The sequence below is a fragment of the Phocoena phocoena genome, chromosome 16, assembly GCF_963924675.1.
Source record: "Phocoena phocoena chromosome 16, mPhoPho1.1, whole genome shotgun sequence".
Lineage (NCBI taxonomy): Eukaryota > Metazoa > Chordata > Mammalia > Artiodactyla > Phocoenidae > Phocoena > Phocoena phocoena.
In genome coordinates this window covers 48,388,740-48,408,723 of record NC_089234.1, presented here as the reverse complement: position 1 = coordinate 48,408,723, position 19,984 = coordinate 48,388,740, and the positions used below count along the sequence as shown (strand labels likewise).

General features: G+C 36.7%; 1 protein-coding gene across 4 annotated transcripts in view; it reads left to right on the top strand.

Annotated features, from left to right (window-relative positions):
• BMPR1A (bone morphogenetic protein receptor type 1A) overlaps nucleotides 1-19,984 on the top strand; it is a 58,876-nt gene that overhangs the window by 12,682 nt on the left and 26,210 nt on the right. For 3 of the 4 annotated variants that reach the window (XM_065893808.1, XM_065893804.1, XM_065893806.1), the window contains exons 1-2: nucleotides 14,742-14,808; nucleotides 19,265-19,427. In XM_065893808.1, coding sequence (XP_065749880.1) covers nucleotides 14,742-14,808; nucleotides 19,265-19,427 — 230 coding nt within the window. Of the gene's footprint in view, nucleotides 1-14,589; nucleotides 14,809-19,264; nucleotides 19,428-19,984 lie in introns of those variants that run through there. The other variant, XM_065893805.1, reaches the window with a different exon arrangement.

Here is a 19,984-nt window from a genome sequence, read left to right as displayed (position 1 = left end):
GAAATTCAGGAGCAATTTACTGGGTGGTTTTGATTCAGGATAGTTTGTGAGATTGTAGTTTTGTCCACAGGGGCTACATTCATTTAAAAGCTTGACTGGAGGAGAATCTACTTCCAAGATGACACATTCTCATGGCAGTTGGCAGGAGGCCTCTGTTCCTCACCGTATGAGCCTCTCCACAGATTCCTTGAATATACTAACACCATGGCACCTGGGTTTCCCCAGAATAAATATCCAAGAAAGAGAGCAAGGAGAAAGCTGCATTACCTTTCAAGACCTAGTCTCAGAAGTCATACTTTGTCACTTTCACTTTGTTCTGTTTGTTAGGAGGGAATCTCTCAGTCTGGCCCACTCTCAAAGTAATTAGGTTCCACCTCTTGAAAAGAGGAAAATGAAAGAATTTGTGGACATATTTTAAAACTACCACAGATAGCTTACTCTTTGAGAGAGCTCTCAGGGACTTCCCTGGCGGTCCAGTGGGTAAGATTTTGCCTTCCAATGCAGGGAATGCGGGTTCAATCTCTGGTTGGGAAGCTAAGATCCCACATGCCTTGCAGCCAAAAAAACCAAAACATAAAACAGAAGCAATATTGTAGCAAATTCAATAAAGACTTTAAAAATGGTCTACATCAAAAAAGAAAATCTTAAAAACAAAGAGAGCTCTTAATATGGATTATTACTAATTAATTTATACCTTAACACATTGAAGGAGGAAGCCACTGTGATTATATCAATAGATGGAGAAAAAGCACGTGATGTAATTCAACCCCATTTATAATGAAAACTCTTATTAGCAAATGAAGAATAGAAGGGAACTGTAATGTGATAAAGAATATCATTAAATTTATAATTAATTTAGGAACAATTGATATACATGATCTTGAAGTTTTCTATACATAATGTGGTATGTTTTTCCATGTGTTAAAGTTTATTCTGTATCCTTCAGCAGTATTTTAAAATTGTCCTTGTATCAGTTTTGTACACTTGGAAGTACAAGATGGTACAGTCCCAGAGGGGGTTACCAAAATAGCTACCAAAAGTACCATTAGACCCAGAATCCCACTTCTAGAAATCTATCCTTCAGAATTATTTACCTAAACAATAATAACAAAAGCATCTATTCAAGTTTATTTATTGCAGCATTGCTCATAATACCAAAACCTAGGAACAACATAAAATGTCCATCAACATAAGAATGGATAAATACAGCTATAAAATAATCATAAAATGGAATACTCTATAACAATGAAAACGAATTAAAAGGAACTGTATGTATCTATGATGGTAATCACTCACAACGTTGAGTGAAAAATAAGCAAATTATAAAAATATACATGCAGAATGATACAATTTTTATACATCTATAGCAAATTTAACAGTATGCAAAGCAGTCTTATTTGGGATATATACCACATATAGTATAAAAGCATGTAAAGACATGAGTGTTAAATACCATAATCAGAATAGTGGTTCCCTCAGAACCAGGGAAAGGGTGGCGCTTCAGTGGTATTTGCCCTGCTTTACTCAGTACCTATATACTTAGGTGAAGTCTTTGAGGCACTATATTCAGGAGTGTAGTTCATAGACTCATAGGATATGAGAGGTAGAAGTCTTCATGGTATTATTTATTTTACAGATGAGGAAACTAAGGCTTGGAGAGGGAAGTGAGTGGACCAAGATCAGCTAGCCAATTAGGCAGAATTTGCAACTGAATCCTAGGTCTCCCGACTCTAAGACTGTGTTACTTAACACAGTATATTTTTATATTTAATAAAAATATAAGTTGATAAGTATTTAATAAAAATATAAGTTTTATATTTAATAAAAATATTTTTGTATTTAATAAAAATATAAGTTGATAAGTATTTAAACTAGGAGCTGAAAGAAAGATACTAAAAGGGAAAAAAGGACAAGTTAATGTCAAGTCTGCCACAGAATTTCTTCATGAAAACACTCTAAACCAGCACATTCTAACCTAAGACATGTTCTGACAGAGTAAAGAAAATAAAATGGAGATGTTTCATCCAAAACGGGGAAAACTCTTTCTGGATTTCCAAGCTCTCACATTAATAAGCCCAAATTTGTCATCTTGAGTGTTGTTTCTCAGACCTATAGGTTTGCAGGGTTTAGTTTCCTATAGTTTGTGGTTCATGCTTGTCAGGGCAGAACTGTTAACAATCTGATTTTAACACCCTCTGGTCTTATTCAGGGCCTTTGGTTACTTACAATTTACATATAAATATTACCTTTGAACCTTTACTTAATTGAAAGATTGCAGTTGAGTTTAGATAGTGCTTTGAAGTTCCCTTTGTCAGACCACATTGTTTGTACCAAAGGACTGTATTTTCTTTTTGTCTGTGGTTATTTCCACAATTATTTAACTTGCTGTAACTATGTGGTACTGTCAGAATATAACCCAAGCCATTGTTTGCCTTAAGCAATATTTTAGATCTTGGGAAATAATGTTTACTGATACATGTCTTTCTTAAAGACCTTTTAATTTACTCAAATATACTCAAGACATTGAGTCTCAAGACATACTCAAGACCTTTTAATTTACTCACATATACTCAAACTTGAGTATATCCAGTGAAAACAGTGGAGAAAAGTTTTTTTTTACTGGATCTAGACACAAGTCAGGGCTCAAAGTGAGCAAAAGGAAGTAGTGTGGTTTTTGTATCATTTCAGTTGTGTTGAGAAAAGGAAATGGAATAGTTTATCCATAGCATAGCCCTTATGGGAAAGTCTCATTTGTATGTGAAAGTAAAAGGAATTGGCATAACGTTTTAATTCCTTCTGCTATACTCAATCATTCCCTCAGCAAATATTTATTTAGTACCAAATACGTGCCAAGCACCATCCTAGGTGCTACAAATACAGAGTGAAAAAGTAGACTTATACACCTGCCCTTACGGAGCATACATTCTGGAGCAGGTGGCAGGCAATAAACAAAACAAATAGTAAATTATATGTAAAATTACAGGTGACAAGTGCTAAAGAGAAAATAAAATATCAGGGATGGAAGATGGGAGTGCCAGCGATGTGGATGGGATTACAGTTTTAAATAGGATGAGCAGGAACGCTAAATAAGAAAGGGGTACTGAGTAAGCACTTGGAAGAGGTCAGGTAGCAAGTCATATGGATAGATGTCTTGGGGAGGAATATTATAGACAGAGGAACTTGCAGAGGTCCTGCAGCAGGGCCATCCCTGAAATGTTTGAGGAACCAGGAGGCCCATGCTGCAGAAGTAGAGGAGTTGGAGTCTTGTTGGCCATGGTAGATTTCAGCTTTTACTCTGAGTGAGTTGGGGAACCATTGGAGGGTTTTGAAAAGGGGAGTGATGTGATCTAATATGCTTTTTATCACCACTTTGGCTGCTGTGTTGAGAATATATTGTAGGTGGATAAGGGCAGAAGCAAAGAGTCCAGTTCTAGGAGGCTTTTTCAGTAATCCAGGCAAAAGGTTAGTTAGTGACTTGGACCAGAGAGATAATAGTGGATGTGGTGAGAAGTGCATAGGTTCTGGATATATTTTGAAGGTAGAACCAACAGGATTTTCTGACCATAGCCTGTGGAGTATGAGGGGGAAGAAGGGAGTTGCCCAGAATGACTCCAAGACTTTTGGCCTGGGAAACTAGAAGTAGAGAGGTTGTTAGTTATGGTGAGAAAGACCAAGGGTCTAGCAGATTTAGGGGATAAGAGGAGAAAGACCAGGAATGATAAATTATATAGCTGCTGATTACATTATTAAGTAAATTTTTATACTATTTGAGCTATCTTAAAAGTAATTCTATCTTGTACCAGTCTTTTTTTTTTTTTTTGCATATGTGTTATTGAGTATCTTTTTCTGAGATATTTGACATTATTCAGAAGTACTAATTTTATGCTGATCTAACCCAGAATACTCAAGTGTACCTTTTCCTTTAATGTTTGGTTATATCAGAAAAATTATCTCTCTCTGACCTAAAATATAAGGAGAATTTATTGGCTGTTAACTGAAAAGTCCTTAAGCAATCCAGGTGTCAAGCAGGGTTGTTTGAGCAGCTCACTGATAGCTCCAAGGATCAGGCTTCTTTTACTCTCTCAGCTCTGCCTCTGGTTCCCCTTCTGGTCCCAACATAGCTGCCAGCAGCTGCTATTTTCTTATTCATGTTCAATCTGAAAGAGTGACTTTATCTCTGCAGGGCCAGCTGAAGTCCTTAGACCATGTTAGTACGGCTCACCCCTGAACTTTTCATTGTGGCATAGGAGATAGAATATGCTGATTGGCTTGGCCTAGGACAGAGCCTCTACTTCTGGTGCTTCAGGGAAACCTGTGTACAATGAATTTTTTAAAGTTGTAGATAGAGGAAAAGAAGTGGAGGAAAATGGTTGATTTTTAAATTACTTTTGCATTGTACAAGCACTGTGGTTAACACAGCAAGAATGATTCCTTTTGTAAAGTGGTCAAATGAGAAGGAAAAAAAGTAAAGTAAAAGTAAAGTTGCATTCAGACATTAGTTTGATTAAGATAATTTTTCTTCTAAGAGGCCTAAAACTATTGCTTTTTGAATATCTAGAACCTAAGAGGAAATTCCCTGACAGTCCAGCAGTTAAGGCTTTGTGCTTTCACTGCCGAGGGCCAAGGTTCGATCCCTGGTCAGGGAACTAAGATCCCGCAAGCCTTGTGGCGTGGCCAAAACAAAACAGAATCTGATAGGTCGTTCTAGTCAAGAATAGTTGTTTCTCCACAAGGAGAGCCCTATTGGCATTTGGTTGAGACAATTCTTTGTTTTGAGGGATTGTCCTTGCACATTGCATTGCATTTTCCATTTTGGGCCCTGGTCACTGTGTGTCCTGTCCTACCCCAGTCATTGTTCCAACCGAAAAATCACCTGTATATTTCCATATCTTCTTAGGGAGGTACAAACTTGCAAAAACTTGTGACTCTTTTTGAAAGGGTGTTTCATATTGAGGACATAAATACAGATATACTTTGATTTGGTTTCCTGAGTGAAAAGTGGGTTTGTTTTTTGTTATTCTTGAAGTTCTGCTTTGACTTTTTTCCCCCAGTTCTAGAAGTTAGATATATTCTCCTTAAAAATTGATTTAGCATTTGAATTAATTTTTTGGCCACAGGGATTTACTGAGTTAATTCCAGAAGTTTTTGATTAAATGTATCGCTAAGGAAAAGAGAAATGTTTTTTTTTTTTTTTTTTTTTTTTTTTGTGGTACGCGGGCCTCTCACTGTTGTGGCCTTTCCCATGGCGGAGCACAGGCTCTGGACGCGCAGGCTCAGTGGCCATGGCTCACGGGCCCAGCCGCTCCGCGGCATGTGGGATCTTCCCAGACTGGGGCACGAACCCGTGTCCCCTGCATCGGCAGGCAGACTCTCAACCACTGCGCCACCAGGGAAGCCCAAGAGAAATGTTTTGATAGCCAAATTTTGGTGCTCTTTCAAGCATTTTGACTTGGGTCACATAGGTTAGAACAGAAAGACCACCCAATCTTGAACAAATTTCTAACTTTGATAGGTTAAAATTATTTGTGGTGGGAAAAGTGAAATAGGTACTGAGTCTAGAAGAGTTCATTCCTAAAGTCAGAATATCTTAGAATACTCTTTGAATATATATTAAAACACACTTTGTAAGCACTTAGGAAATGTTAGACCTCTTTGATGAAGTGAATATATTAAAAAATGTTTATGTGGTATGTGTGGATATAGTCAGTCAGTTACCCTCTGAGATCTGTTTTCTGAAAGTATTTATATCAATCAGGGCCCAGTCAGGAAAGCTGAAACCACACTGGTTATTTTAACAGAGAGAATTTGGTGTAGGGAGTTGATTACACAGGTATTGGAGGATTGAAAAAGCTAAAGGAACACTGGGATTAAACTGAAATACTAATTGTGGGAAGCAAATACCACCCTTAAGAGGCTGAGGTTTCAGAACCTAGAAGCTCGGAGGAGTGCCCCTGGGGAGCCCTGACCCAGTCCTCTGTTGAGGGAGCTCAGAGCCCAGCTACTGCCGGCTCCCGAGGACCTGCTCTAGGGTCTTGAGGCGCTGGCACTCAGACCCTGAGGTGTAGGCACAGTTGGGTCTGAACAGGGGCCATGAGGCTGGTTCTGGGAGTGTGGAAGGAAGCTGGAAATGGAATCTACTGCTGCTGCTATGGCAAAGGCTGTAGTTCAGATAACTCTGACAGGAACAACAAACAAAGTCAGAAAGATGAAAGTCCCTTCTTCCCTCCAGCCTTCTCTAGTTCCCCTTTTGGCAGAACCTATCAAGGAACCAGCTGGTAAAAGACTTGTTAGTGGTATCCCAGGTCAGCATCACAAAGCAGAATGGTTAGGTTTTATTTGGGGGCCGGTGGGGGGGGCTTGTTATTGCTTTGTTTTTGCTGAAAAGCAATAGTGTAATAAGGGGCACAGTAGTTTCCATTTTTTTCTCATTACCTGTCGCTCCGGACTATGCAATAGTGAATGGAATTTGAGCTTTCTCAGCAGCATACTTGCTACTTATTGGTTGTGTGAACTTGAGCAAGTTTCTTAACTTCGCTGAGCTTCACTTTTTCCTTGCAGAGTTGTGAAGATGAAATAAAATCTTATGTGGCTCAATAAAGAATAACTTCCTATTTCCCTTTTGATGTACTTACTGGATAAAACACTGCACTTGGGAATAAAAGACCTGGGTTTTAGTTTTTGCTTCAAGTTACTAGCTGTACAGAATTCAGCAGGTCACTTTAGCTTCCTGAACCTGTCTCTTCTCTGTAAAAGTAGGAATAATTTTACTTACTGGAAGGGTCATATACGTATGGTATAAGGCATGTAAAACTAACTTGCAAATTATTAAGATGGTGATGTGCTAACATAAAGTTGCCACTAAACACTATATATGATTTTCTCACTTAATTGGCACAAAAGACCTAGATCTGTATTATGCTAGACCCTGAACTATTCAGTAACCACATTATACTGATTTTATCTCTATAAAAATATTGTGCAGAAACAAAGACAGTATTGTTTACCATTACTCATAATATACCTATAGGGATGACCAAATTCTGTTGCCTCCTAGGCATTTCTGCAATTACTGATTCACTTTACCTGTTTTTTTGTCATTTGTGCTATTCCAGAGGAGAGACAGAAGAATAACACCCAGACCCCCTCAATTAACTGCTGGCATTAAGAATTTCTTCTGAGCACTGATGTACCAAAGATTGGTATTTAGCATAATCTAGTTCTAATTATTTGTGAGGTTTTTTTGTTTAATAAGATGAAACAAACAAAAAAGCTTTGGAGAAACTAGGTTAGTGAATTTCTAGTGCAAAGTTGAATGGTGTTTTGAAAATAGATTATCCCCTGTTTTTTAAAATAGTTCATAAACAAAGAAGCATTTATTGTGCATCTAATATTGAGGCCCCCACTGAGGGATATAAAACATCTAAGTGCATTAACTATAATAATGCCATACTAGTTTGTCTTACCTCTCTGTTCCTGGAAGAATTTTACTTGTGTTGGTGAGAACAGTTTCTTGGCACTGAAGGAAAGTGAAAGGTTTTGAATGAAGAGAGGACAATTGAGCAGAAATACAGAGGTTAAATGTTGTTAAATTTGCTTTGAATAAATAATTGAGCATTGGGGAAAGGAAGGTCTAGTCAGAAGGTAATTTCAAGGGTGATGATGAAATTAGTGACCTCAGGGTAGATGAAGACATCACAGTTAGAAATGTCTTTATGAAGTGGAACTTCCCCATCCCTACTGTAGGTCAGAATTTAGCTAGATGGTTGGTTCTCTTAGCTCCTTTTTCAGACTTTACAAAAGTTCTCATTATGAATGTCTCACCCATCACAAGTTCTCACAGCATGGGCTCCAAGGCAGGCTTTTTGGTGAGATTCCTGTGTATTACCACAGATACACTCATAACTATTTATTTAAGCATGTTATTTTTTAAGGGTTTATGTTTAGATTTGGGTGACTTTTTTTACACTGATATAAAAATAACCTGAGTAGTGTTTCTCCATTTGTATGTGTATATATTAGTTTAGGAATTGATGAGGTTGGAGGTTAGAAATGGGGAGGGGATGGATGAGTTGCTTGTTAAGGGAAAAGACAATATTCTTATGCTAATCCAAACTCTGGATCAGGAGCAAAGCAGCCGTGCAAACAATGGCTGTGGAGCCAGAAAGTCTGCAGTGAGTCTAGTCCTCAGAAAGCTTGTCAGACAAGGCGCCTGGAGCTGCCTAGGGGGAGGGACCCCTGGAAGGGGGAGTTTTCTCCTTACTACTTTTTGGAGTTGGCAGTTAGCCAGCTTGTTGAAAATTCCCAAACCTCACTACTAGAAAGTAAAAATTAAGGGTGGGGGGCTTAACGGGAAGAGGAAAGAATGACTTTAGTCTGTTTTTTCAGCTGACTTCAGCCTTTTCCTGTTTTTTTTTTTTTTTAATCCTGATTGAACTATTGGTTTAACTTTCTTCCTGTTTGCAAAACTTTAAATTTTTTTATTTAAAAATAATTTATATTTTATTGAGTAATGTTGTAGTCTTATTATCCTGAAAAAGAAACCACCAACCTGTGTATATAGCAAAGGAAAGTAAATGTATTTAGATGCCTTTTTGGACTACTTAATAATAGCTTTTAAATATGAGAATCATTTAAAAATTTTGATCATGTGGCATTTCAAATGTCTGCATTTCCTTATATTCTTAACATTGCATGATCAGATATTTTTAATTTTCATATAAAAATTCCAATGAATTATTCTAGGAATTTAAAAATATTTTTTATTTTCAGATGTTAGAATTATAAAATACTCAGTTTCAAGAATGGTTGCAAAATAAGGTTACTATTTTTGCTATATCATAATTTTAGAAATAGTTAATATGCTAGGACAAATAAAGGGGAAATCACCAGTACTTCTGTTATGAATAACAACAGTTACAACAATAACAACTAACATCTGTTATTTATTGAGCGCTTAATACCGAGATGCAAGGCGCTAACTCATTTAGGTTAGTAATATTGTCTCCATTTTGTGGCTAAGGAAACCAAGACCTAGATAGCTTACGTAGCTTCCCCAAAATTACATAGCAAATAAATACTGGAGCTGATTTTTGAAACCAATAGACTGACATCAGAACTTAACTTTCTTAAATTTGCCAGGATATTATATGAAAAGTGCCTTTACCTAGAACACAGAAGTGACGTCATCGTTATGGAATCCATAGTTTAAAAGGGCAAATGTAACAGTGTATAGTGTGGAACTAGAGACAGGTTTTCCCCCACAGAAAAATGAGCCTTACTTATTGAGGTAATTTAAAAACAAAGAATATACTCTGGTTACTCCTTTGAAAGAAAGATGTTAGTTGTATTATCCAGTTAGTTCTTTGAGCATTGTGACTATTTATGTTATACTTTTTTTTGGCCACACCACGCATCTTGCGGGATCTTAGTTCCCCTACTAGGGATTGAACCCGGGCCCTTGGCAGTGAAAGCGTGGAGTCCTAGCCACTGGACTGCCAGGGAATTCCCTATTTATGTTATACTTGTATTGTTATACTCTGACTTGACTATGCCTTCCAGACTTCTGTCTTTTGGTTGACTGTGCAATAACTTATAGTGATTAGGCTTTTATTATTTCAACAAATCTCTTGGAATTGACTGTATTATAGCAATGAATGTTACCTACTGCTGCCCAACAGATTACAAAAAAACTTAGCAGCTTAAAACATCCAGCATTTATCATTTCATTCTGACCATCAGGAGTCCACCAGAGGCTTAGTTGGATGGTTCTAGTTTAAAGTCTCATAAATTGTGGTTAAGATGTCTATGAAGCTACAGCTACTGGAAAGCTTCCCTGGCACCGATGGATCCATGGCCACGGTGGCTCACCCACATGGCTGTTGGCAGGAGGCCTCAGTTCTTTGCCACATGGGCCTCTCCATAAGGCTGCATGGGTGTCCTTATTGACATGGCAGCTAGCTTCCCTAAGAGTGAGCAAGGAGGAATCTGAAGTGCCTTTTATGATCTAGTTTCAGAAGACAAACCGTTGTTTCCACCTTATTTTATTTTGTTAGAAGTGAGTCATTAAGTCCAGTGGGAATTCAAGGAAGGAAATTAGGCTTCACCTTTTGAAGATAGTGTCAGAGCATTTGTGGACATATTTTAGATCACCGTAATGATCTTTTGGTATATTGGTGGGGTTTTTTTAACTGTGAAAAATATCACTTATGAATATTAGTTTATATTCCAGCTGTGGCAATGTATACTATATTAATATTGTACATGATGGATCCTGGACCATGAACTTATTTTTATCAGTGAATGCCAAGTAAATATATATGATGTTAATGCTTTTATTAATCTAATTTTTAAATGAACATTGGTGTTCTGGTGCCTTCTTCTCTTTTCATTCTAGAAGGCCATCTCATACAGAACTGTAGCTTTAAATATCTCTATGCTGTTGACATAACAGATTTATATGTTCAGTCTCAAAAGTTTCCTTTAAGTTTCAGAACCAAATACCCATTAGACATTCCCTTTGAGTAATTTCAAATGTCTAAAAATTGAACCATTGATCTCTTCTCCCCACTTTTTTCAAAATCCATTTGTCCCCATTTTCAGTAATTGCTCATGCCGGAAATGTAGGGATCTTTTTTGACCCCTCACTCTCTCTTACCCCCACATTTAATCCATTACCAAGGCCTACTGAATCTGTTTGTGAAATATATCTTGATTCCATCCACTGTACCACCACCACCCGAAGCTTAACCGCTATTGTCCCTCTCCTAAACTGCTACAATATCCTTCTTAATGGTCTGTTTCCTTCTGCTTTTGTCCCCTCCAGTTCATTACAGAGAAACCAGATAATTGCCTTCCCATCCCACTTACATTTAAATCCCAAATCCTTCATATGATCTTGCCTGACCTGGTCCTTGACTTTTCTGTCTCTTCAACCTCATCTTCCACTACATTAACCCTTGTTCTCAACATTTCAGAAACATTGTGTTCTCCTATGCTCTTCTCTGCCTCAAGATCTTTGAGCAGGCTGTTCCTTATGCCTAGAACAAGCCCCCTCCCCAACCTCGTGTCTTTACCTGACTAAATAACTCTTTTATTCTTCAGATTACACCTTAAATGTCACTTTTCTACATTGCTTCCCTTGACCTCTCTATCTGGATTAGATGAGGTCACTCCCCATGTCCCTCAAGGACCTGGCACTTTTCTTTTTTGCACTCACCTCAAGTTGTGATCACGTATCATTTGTATTGTCTTGTTTGATGTCTAAATATCTTAATTATCTTATTTGACTGTGAACTCCATGAAGGCTCAGTCTGTTTTGCTCTCTCACTATATTCTCAGTGTCTCATACAGAATCATGTATATAATAGGCACTTAATAAATATTTGGGAAATAAATTAACATTCAATAGCGAGAACACTATTCACTCAGGAATTCAGAGCTGGAAGGAATCTGATAAGTCATTTAATTGGTCTAGTCTTGTTTGCATCATGCCTGTCATGTCCTTGGCAGAGGTACATTCACACTTTATTCCTTTGATACTCTGTGAGCAAAGATCCCTGGTCCTTTCAGTTGTATCTCAAGTGTAGTCATTTCTCTATCCTTTGCATTCTTGTCATTCTTCTCTAAAGTATTTGAGGCCTGACCAGGTGGGATAAAGTAAGATGGTTACCCTCTTTGATTATGGCAGTGTGCTTCTATCAATGCTTGATTAGATTGCCTTCATGTCATAAGCACTGATGCTTATTGAGCTTGTAGTCAGCTAAAACCTAACATTTTTCTTTTAAAAATTAGGGGCTTCCATTGTTAGATTACAAATGAGGCACTTGAAGCCATTTTACCTTTAGCCTTCTCTTGGCTGATAGCTGTTCTCCATACAAGTTGTTGCAGGGTTTTTAGTGTATAAAAATGTCTTGCAGATGGGATTGTCGTGGATAGCACCTGTTACTTCCTGTGCCAGGATGGCAAGTATGTTATAAACATGTCTGAGAGGAGGAAGCTTTTATTAAGTACCTACTCTGTACCAGGCTTTTCTAAATACTTTATAATGTATAGTTTACATTATGTAATGTATGTAAAATATCCAGCAAGGCAGCATAGGATAGCGGTTAACACATGGGCTCGAGAATCAGATCCTCTTGATTAGAATTATGGCCCTGACACTTACCAGCTGTGTGATCTTTGATAAATTCCTTAAACTCCACTTGCCTTAGTTTCCTCATCTGTAAAGTTAAAATAATAAATTGTGCCTATCTTACAAGATGGTTGTGATGATTCTGTAAATTAATATTAATATATTCAAAGCATTGTAATGGTCTGCCACATAGAGGTGAATATATGTTAGCTATTACCTCATGTAGTTCTCAAAATAATTGTGAGTTGATATAATTCCAGTTTTACAGATGAGGAGACTCATCCAGAGAGGTGAATTTTCTTATTTAAGGCAGATCCAGGATTTAAACTTGTGCTGAGAGTGGTAGAGTCACAGATGTTTGTGTAGAAGGAATCATACATGATCCCTTTCCTCTGAAAGGGACTGTGAGTGTGGCAGGTGCTTAGGGTCTCATCGACTGTACTGCAGGATGCCTTGGTTGTACTTGTAATGAGACAAGACCACATATTAGCTTAAATAAACTGATGAAGAAGCAGTGACACTGAAAGATGGAACCAGTCATAGCAGTCAGTTTCCTGACCAAGAATATGAGGCCCTTGAAGTAGAATCTGTCATACTCATATTTTTATTTCTAGCCCCTTGCATTGATGTATAATACATACTCAGAAAACACTGTTGGTGAATAAGTGAGTGAACGAATAAATGAGTGAAGGTATGGGGAGAGAGTGAGAGCTAGGAAGAGAGGCAGAAATGATACCAGGGTTTTTGGCATGGATGACTGGAGATATGGCACCACCCTCCTCTGTGATAGCAAATGGAGGAGGAGGAGGCAGGTCTAGAGGAATGAGAAGGAAAGTTAGTGAGTTTGATTTGGACAGGTGGGATGTAATCCTAGTGGAGATATTTAATAGGCAAATAGAAATAAGGAGAGAGTTCAATATTGGAAATATACTGGAAACTTCTTTTGAATTTGAAACCTGGAACAAGTATCCCTAGAGTCACAATCCCATAATTTCAAGAAGTGAGTTTTCTCAAATACTGTTAAATCATATTACAGATGTTATTCTGTAATAATTTTAGACTTTACATCTTACTCTCTCAACATTATGTAGATGGAAATCAAATTAATTTCACAGTAGAGAAATTAGAGATTTTAGAATAAGCCATATATAAAATGTACAATATAAATGACATCTCACTGTATATCTTACTTCCTCAATATTCTTAAGTGCCTTTGGAGAGCTAATTAAGTGAAAAATTCTTAGTTAACATAGAAAGCTTGGGATATTTATGGTAGAAATCATGCCAGGATAATTGTGTTACAGATAAATAATATCATTTTCATTGAGGAATAATTCAGGCTGACGTCAGTAAAATCAGTTGCCTGAACCAACAGGATGAGAGAAGAAACAGAATCATATTCATCTTTACACAAACTAACCTTTTTATCTGTTACCTCTTTAACTATCTTATAATTGCCAAACCTTAATTGGGGAGGTTATGTTTCATGTGATCCATATGAAGAGCTCAGTTTTATCCTAATGAATTCAGATTTGTAGTATTTTAGGTAAATAATTTCATTTAAGATACATTTCTAATGTTTTTGCTTTAATGAGGAAGCATGCTGCATATTTAAATGTTTTTCTAGGTAGGCCTTCTATCTATAGAATACATTATTTATTAGAAAGATTCAAATTGTTTTTATTTATCACATCTACTAGGATTGAAAAATTTTTTATGAGTAGCTTACTGTTTTATTTTTTAATTAATTAATTTACTTATTTATTATTTTTGGCTGGTTTCTTTTGGGTCTTTGTTGCTGTGCTCAGGATTTCTCTAGTTGCAGTGAGCAGGGGCTACTCTTCATTGTGGTGCGGGGGCTTCTCATTGTGGTTGCTTCTCTTGTTGAGGAGCACAGGCTCTAGGCACGTGGGCTTCAGTAGTTGTGGCACACAGGCTCAGTAGTTGTGGCTCACCAGCTCTAGAGTGCAGGCTCAGTAGTTGTGGCGCACGGGCTTAGTTGCTCTGCGGCATGTGGCATCTTCCCGGACAAGGGCTCGAACCCGTGTCCCCTACATTGGCAGGCAGATGCTTAACCACTGCACCCCCAGGGAAGTCCTAGCTTAGTGTTCTAAATTCAGCTCTTCCTGTTTTATTCTTAATATATTTAGAAATTTTCTTAATAGCAATAAAATAATTACTTTAGAGCAGCCAGAAAAGACTGTTAAAATTATTAGTGTTCTTATCTTATTTTACATATGGTTAATCTAAGGTCAGGAGAGGTGGCAACCTATTAATAAATTATTTAAGCTTTTAAATTACAGTGCCTTTTTTTTTTTAAACAATGATAACATTAATCTTTAATAATGTATTACCTTGTTTAAAGGTACGTTTGGACATTTGTTTTTCCTCTCCTAGTTTTTGAAAACTTTCCAGAATTCAGTTATATTCATTTCCTTCTTAATATTTTTATCTTTCAGGAATCAAGAGAAAGCAGTGGAAGCTGGAGTCATTGTCAAGTGATTGAGACCTTTTACAAGAAAATCTCATTGAATGAAAGTCTTTTAAATCAGTGACATAACAAGACTAGTTATTAAAGGTGACAGTGTACAGAGAACGTTAAAATTGAACAATGACTCAGCTGTATATTTACATCAGATTATTGGGAGCCTATCTGTTCATCATTTCTCATGTTCAAGGTAAATCGGTGTTCATTTAAGCAATCTTATCTCTTTTTTAGTAATTTATTTCTGTATATAAAAAACACTCATTCTTAGGACCGCTCTTTCAACTCATGTCCCGTTTTGAACAGTTAGGCCCAGTATGCCAATAGCTTTTAAGTATAGAGGCAAAGAACAAGCACATGCCAAATAATTTTTGAACTTGACTATGATAGAAACATTTTCAAGTCTGTATAAAATCTCAGGCTCTTTGAACTTTGTGTATTATCTGTAACATAGGCATTATGATGTACAACACCAGGTCTTATGAGGATTAAATGAGATAAAATATAAAATAAAGTAGGTGACCTAGTGCCTAAGGGTAATAGGTACTCAAGATTTAGTTTTAAAATACCTCTCCCCTTTAAAATACAGTAAGGAATAAATGTCAATTTTTAAAAAACATTTTATTGTTTGTTAAGAGTTGAGAAACGTAAATGGAATTTCTGTGTGCCAAATATTAAAATTTCTTCAGAGTACTCAAAGTTTTATTTATGACTAATATTGTCATTTTACACTGTGCATTCACAGCTTAGAACTCCCAAACAGGAAGTTATTTTGATGACTCTTAGGATCAGATGGGCTATATATTTGCATATGAGCTTTTTCCCTGTATGGTTTAATTAGGACAGTGTTTTAAACTGAAGAGATAGTGGTATTTGGCAAAATGATTTTATATAGAACCTACTGAACCTCTCCGTTCTCTTAAGTTTATACCTTCACAGATTGTTCTTCATAATGTTTTGTCCAGAGTGATGATTAAAATCTGCTAGTAAGAATTATGATTAACAGCATAAATCTTTTGACATTTTCATTTGAGTGAACAGAATAATGAAATCTGTAGCTTCTTTGTATTTTGTCTTAGGTTTAGTACCCTTGTTTAGTACCCATACTGAGAATATAAAAGCTCTCTTGCAAAAGCTACATTTTTGTGTGAAACACCACATTATTTAATAAAACATCTTTATTTTAACGTCTTTTGTTAGATGCCTTGTTGATCAGTATCAACCAAAGCTATCATAGTTTTGAAGATGACTTAAATTAATAGTAACATTTGTATTTGCTACCTTACTCCCAAGTAATCAGTATTTAGTATTAAAATTTTTTTAATCTATATGGATCACATAGAGACAATATGATACAAAATTCTCATTCCCCATCCTAAGTTGTTATATAATAAACTTTTTTTTTTTTTGCCCACACTGCACAGCATGTGGGATCCTAGTTCCCTGACCAAGGATCGAACCTGTGCCCCCTGCAGTGGAAGCACAGAATCTTAACCAGCTGACCGCCTGGGAAGTCCTTATAAACTTTTGTTAGATGAAATAAATTGGTAATTAGTTATCAGGCATAAGTGAAAAATCTTAGTAAGCATTATATTTCTCTGAAATATAAGCAAAATTTGTTACATTTCCTTTCAAAGAAGATTAGTTTGATAGTTCCCTTCAAATAATAAGATAAAAATATTTGCTCTTAAGGAAAAGAACTAAAACCAATGTCGAAAAAATGGTATTTCAGACTTGCCCGGTGGTCCAGTGGTTAAGACTCCCTGCTTCCACTGCAGGAGGCATGGGTTCAATCTTTGGTCGGGAAATTCCACATGCCGTGAAGAGCAGCCAAAAAAAAAGTTATTTGTTAGAGATTACTATGGATTGCTAGAGTGGTGTTATATGTATAACCTATAGCTCCAGCCCACACCAGGACTCATAATTTTATGCTTTGTAAACACAGGACTTGTGTGTAGAAAGAGATTGGCATGTTCTAGGAACTGACACAGGGCTGTATGTTTGGGCATGATGGAGAGAGAGGTCCACAGGGTCCAAATCCTGTGGGCCTTCAATAGGCCTGGTGAAGGAGGTTGGATTTTATTCTGAGTGTATATGAAGCCATTAATTGGTTTTAAGCAGGGAATGCCAGGATCAGATTTAGGTTTATAAGATAACTCTGTGCTATGTGGGAAATGGGTTGGAGGGGGCAAAAACAGAAGTAGGGAGATCAGTGTCTTGTCTTGGAAGTGACATGATATGATGGGCCCGGGTAATAGCAGGAACTAGACCAAAATGAGAAAAAGTGAGATATATCTTGGAGGGTGAGCCAAAGACCTGGGGAGGACCAGGTTTGAGGAGAAAAGTCAAGCATTCCATTTTAGACGAGTTAGTTTTGAGTTACTTAAGCAAGTCAAGGCCGAAGGGGTAAATCTAGGACCCATCAACGAAGAGATTTATTTAAACCATGGGAATAAGTGCTGTCATCTAGGGAGAGAGTACAGAGAGGCTGTTGCTAGCTATTTTTCTTTGTATCCATGCCTCTATTTAGTGAAATTTTACAACTTATAGCTCAGGTTTCTTTGCGTTTGACACCCTAGGATGAGTTTGTGTTATTGGCTCCTTCCTTTGTTTACATAGCACCTTTGTATTATATCACTCTTTGAATTGTGTTTATTTATGTGCTTATCCCCTCCACACACATACACCTTTGTCTCCTTCCAAGTTTCTCAAGGACCACATCAGTTTCCAGCATTCAGTAACTTGCCTGCACATAGTTGGCCTCTAATCAGTGTTTTGTTAATTAATACTTGAGATAATATAAACCTCAGATGCAAATTATTATAATTAAAATATTTCTGTCTCTTAAATTCAAACAGTGTTCTAGGAAGTTATGTGTATTAACCATCTGTAACTTTGAATTTTCCAGGTATTGGTGATCTTTTAGTATGATCTTTGTTATTAGTAATATCTTCATTTATATACTTTTATATTTAAGCCCTTTATTATACATTCATTTGATCTATATATAATCTCTTAAATTGGGCGGAAATTATTATCATTTTTTATAGATAGAGACCTGAGGTTCAGAGACTAACTTATCAATGGAGATATTCAAGACTTGAACCCTTGACTTCTCACTGTTATTTCAGTGTTATTTCTGCCACACTATACTGCTTTTTCTATGTATCATTAGATTTTTGAAAAACTAATCGCGTGCGTAAATATATTGTTTGCCATTTGGTCTCCATAGTTAAATTGATGCTTCCTTCTGTTGTTGTAATATGATTTTAAAACTGGTTAAGAGACCTCAGATATGCTTTAGTCCTATGGTCTTATTGAGTAAATGAGGCTTGAAATGACATGGCTTGTCCATGATCATCCAGCTAGATAAATGGTGGAGGAACATAGTAGACCAGAATCTAGATTTCCTCATTTCTAGCCCAGTGGCTTTCTTCCCTTCCTGAAACTTTTCCCCGCCCCTTTTTTTTCTTTGATGCTCTTAACATAAATGAAGTCTACGTTTTGTAGCAATTTAGAGGATTAAGTGAACATTATTGAAATTTATGGCATGGAATCACTAAAATTTATTTAGCAGCACATTCTTTTCCTGTTATCAATGTGTGTGTGTGTATTACTTTTTCTATTTTCAAGTTCATCTCACCAGTACGGCTAAATTTTAAGTCAAGTTCACATTATGTCTTGAACCACTTATTTAACATCTATAATGAAATACATACACAGTTCTCTTAATATTTTATACCTGTTTTAGCTCTACACTTCATTCCATGAAGATCAACGCTACAAGGAGTAGCCTAGCTGATTTCAGCTGATTCAGAGGGAGAAAGGAATTACTAAAACGTTGTTTTAGTTCTGTTCTGCTTTCAGCCTGAAAGAATCAGTATCAAATATGACAGTATCTGTCATTTGAGGCTACGAGACTCTAATGCAAGAACACAGTTCTGTTTCCATGTGCTAACTACTACCCTACAGTGACCTTCATTTTCTGGCAGCGTAGTCTGGATTTGAACCAATGACCTTGAGATAAAAGGCACCAGATAATATGATTAGTCCCCATGCTCTCATAATTCCCTTACTTAAGCAATTAAAACCCAGAGCAAGATGCTTAGTAGTTTCACTTCCACAGAGGTACAAATAAAGGACTTTACTTTTTTAAACTAGTCACAAGTTTTGAACCAGAGAGTCTAAAAAAAGAACTGTAATTTGCCTTTTTTTTTTTTAAACCTCCTTATTGGAGTATAACTGCTTTACAGTGGTGTGTTATTTCTGCTGTATAACAAAGTGAATCAGCTATACGTATTTTTTAATGGTTGGAAATAATCTCGCTCTTCTCTGAAACTGCTTTCCATTTTGTACCTTTCTTACAAGTTATGACCATATTCTACCTTGTGCCACTCTTGTTTGTCTTTCACTAGTGCAAAAATTGTGACATAATCATCTCCATATATCCCACAATACCTGGGATAGTTTTTCTGTGCATTTTAGGCTGTTAATAAATGTTAATCATATGAATGAAATTTATTTTTAACTAAAACACACATTAGTTGCAATTAATACAATAAGAAAGCTTAGAAACTTCTCACTGAAAATTGGAATAAAAGAATTAGCTTTTCAGAATGGTTTATTTACAACTTCATGTTTGAATGCAGGGCAGAATCTAGACAGTATGCTCCATGGTACTGGGATGAAATCAGACTCCGACCAGAAAAAGTCAGAAAATGGAGTAACCTTAGCACCAGAGGATACCTTGCCTTTTTTAAAGTGCTATTGCTCAGGACACTGCCCGGATGATGCTATTAATAACACATGCATGTAAGTATTTTATGCAGTTCTTCTTAAAGTTAACGAGAATAGGGTTGCACTTAGTACTATTTTAAGAATCGTTTACTTTGTCTGAATTTTGTTTCTTTAACTTTATATGGTTTTTCCAAAGAGCCAAAAGCTTCTTGTTTTTTATATAGGAACATTTATTACTATTAAGTGATTGATGGTTATTTCCTTAGAGTAATATAGGTTTTAAAGAGTTAAAAGGAATCTGGTATTTGTCTAGCATTTTGGGTTTATTTAGTGATCTTTTTTTTTTTTTTTTTTTTTTTTTTTTTTTTTTTTTTTTTTTTTTTTGCGGTACACGGGCCTCTCACTGTTGTGGCCTCTCCATTTGCGGAGCACAGGCTCCAGACGCGCAGGCTCAGCGGCCATGGCTCACGGGCCCAGCCGCCACGCGGCATGTGGGATCTTCCCGGACCGGGGCACGAACCCGTGTCACCTGCATCTGCAAGCAGACTCTCAACCACTGCGCCACCAGGGAAGCCCTATTTAGTGATCTTTTTATCATAAAGTGATTGATATTCATTGTAGAAAACTTAGAG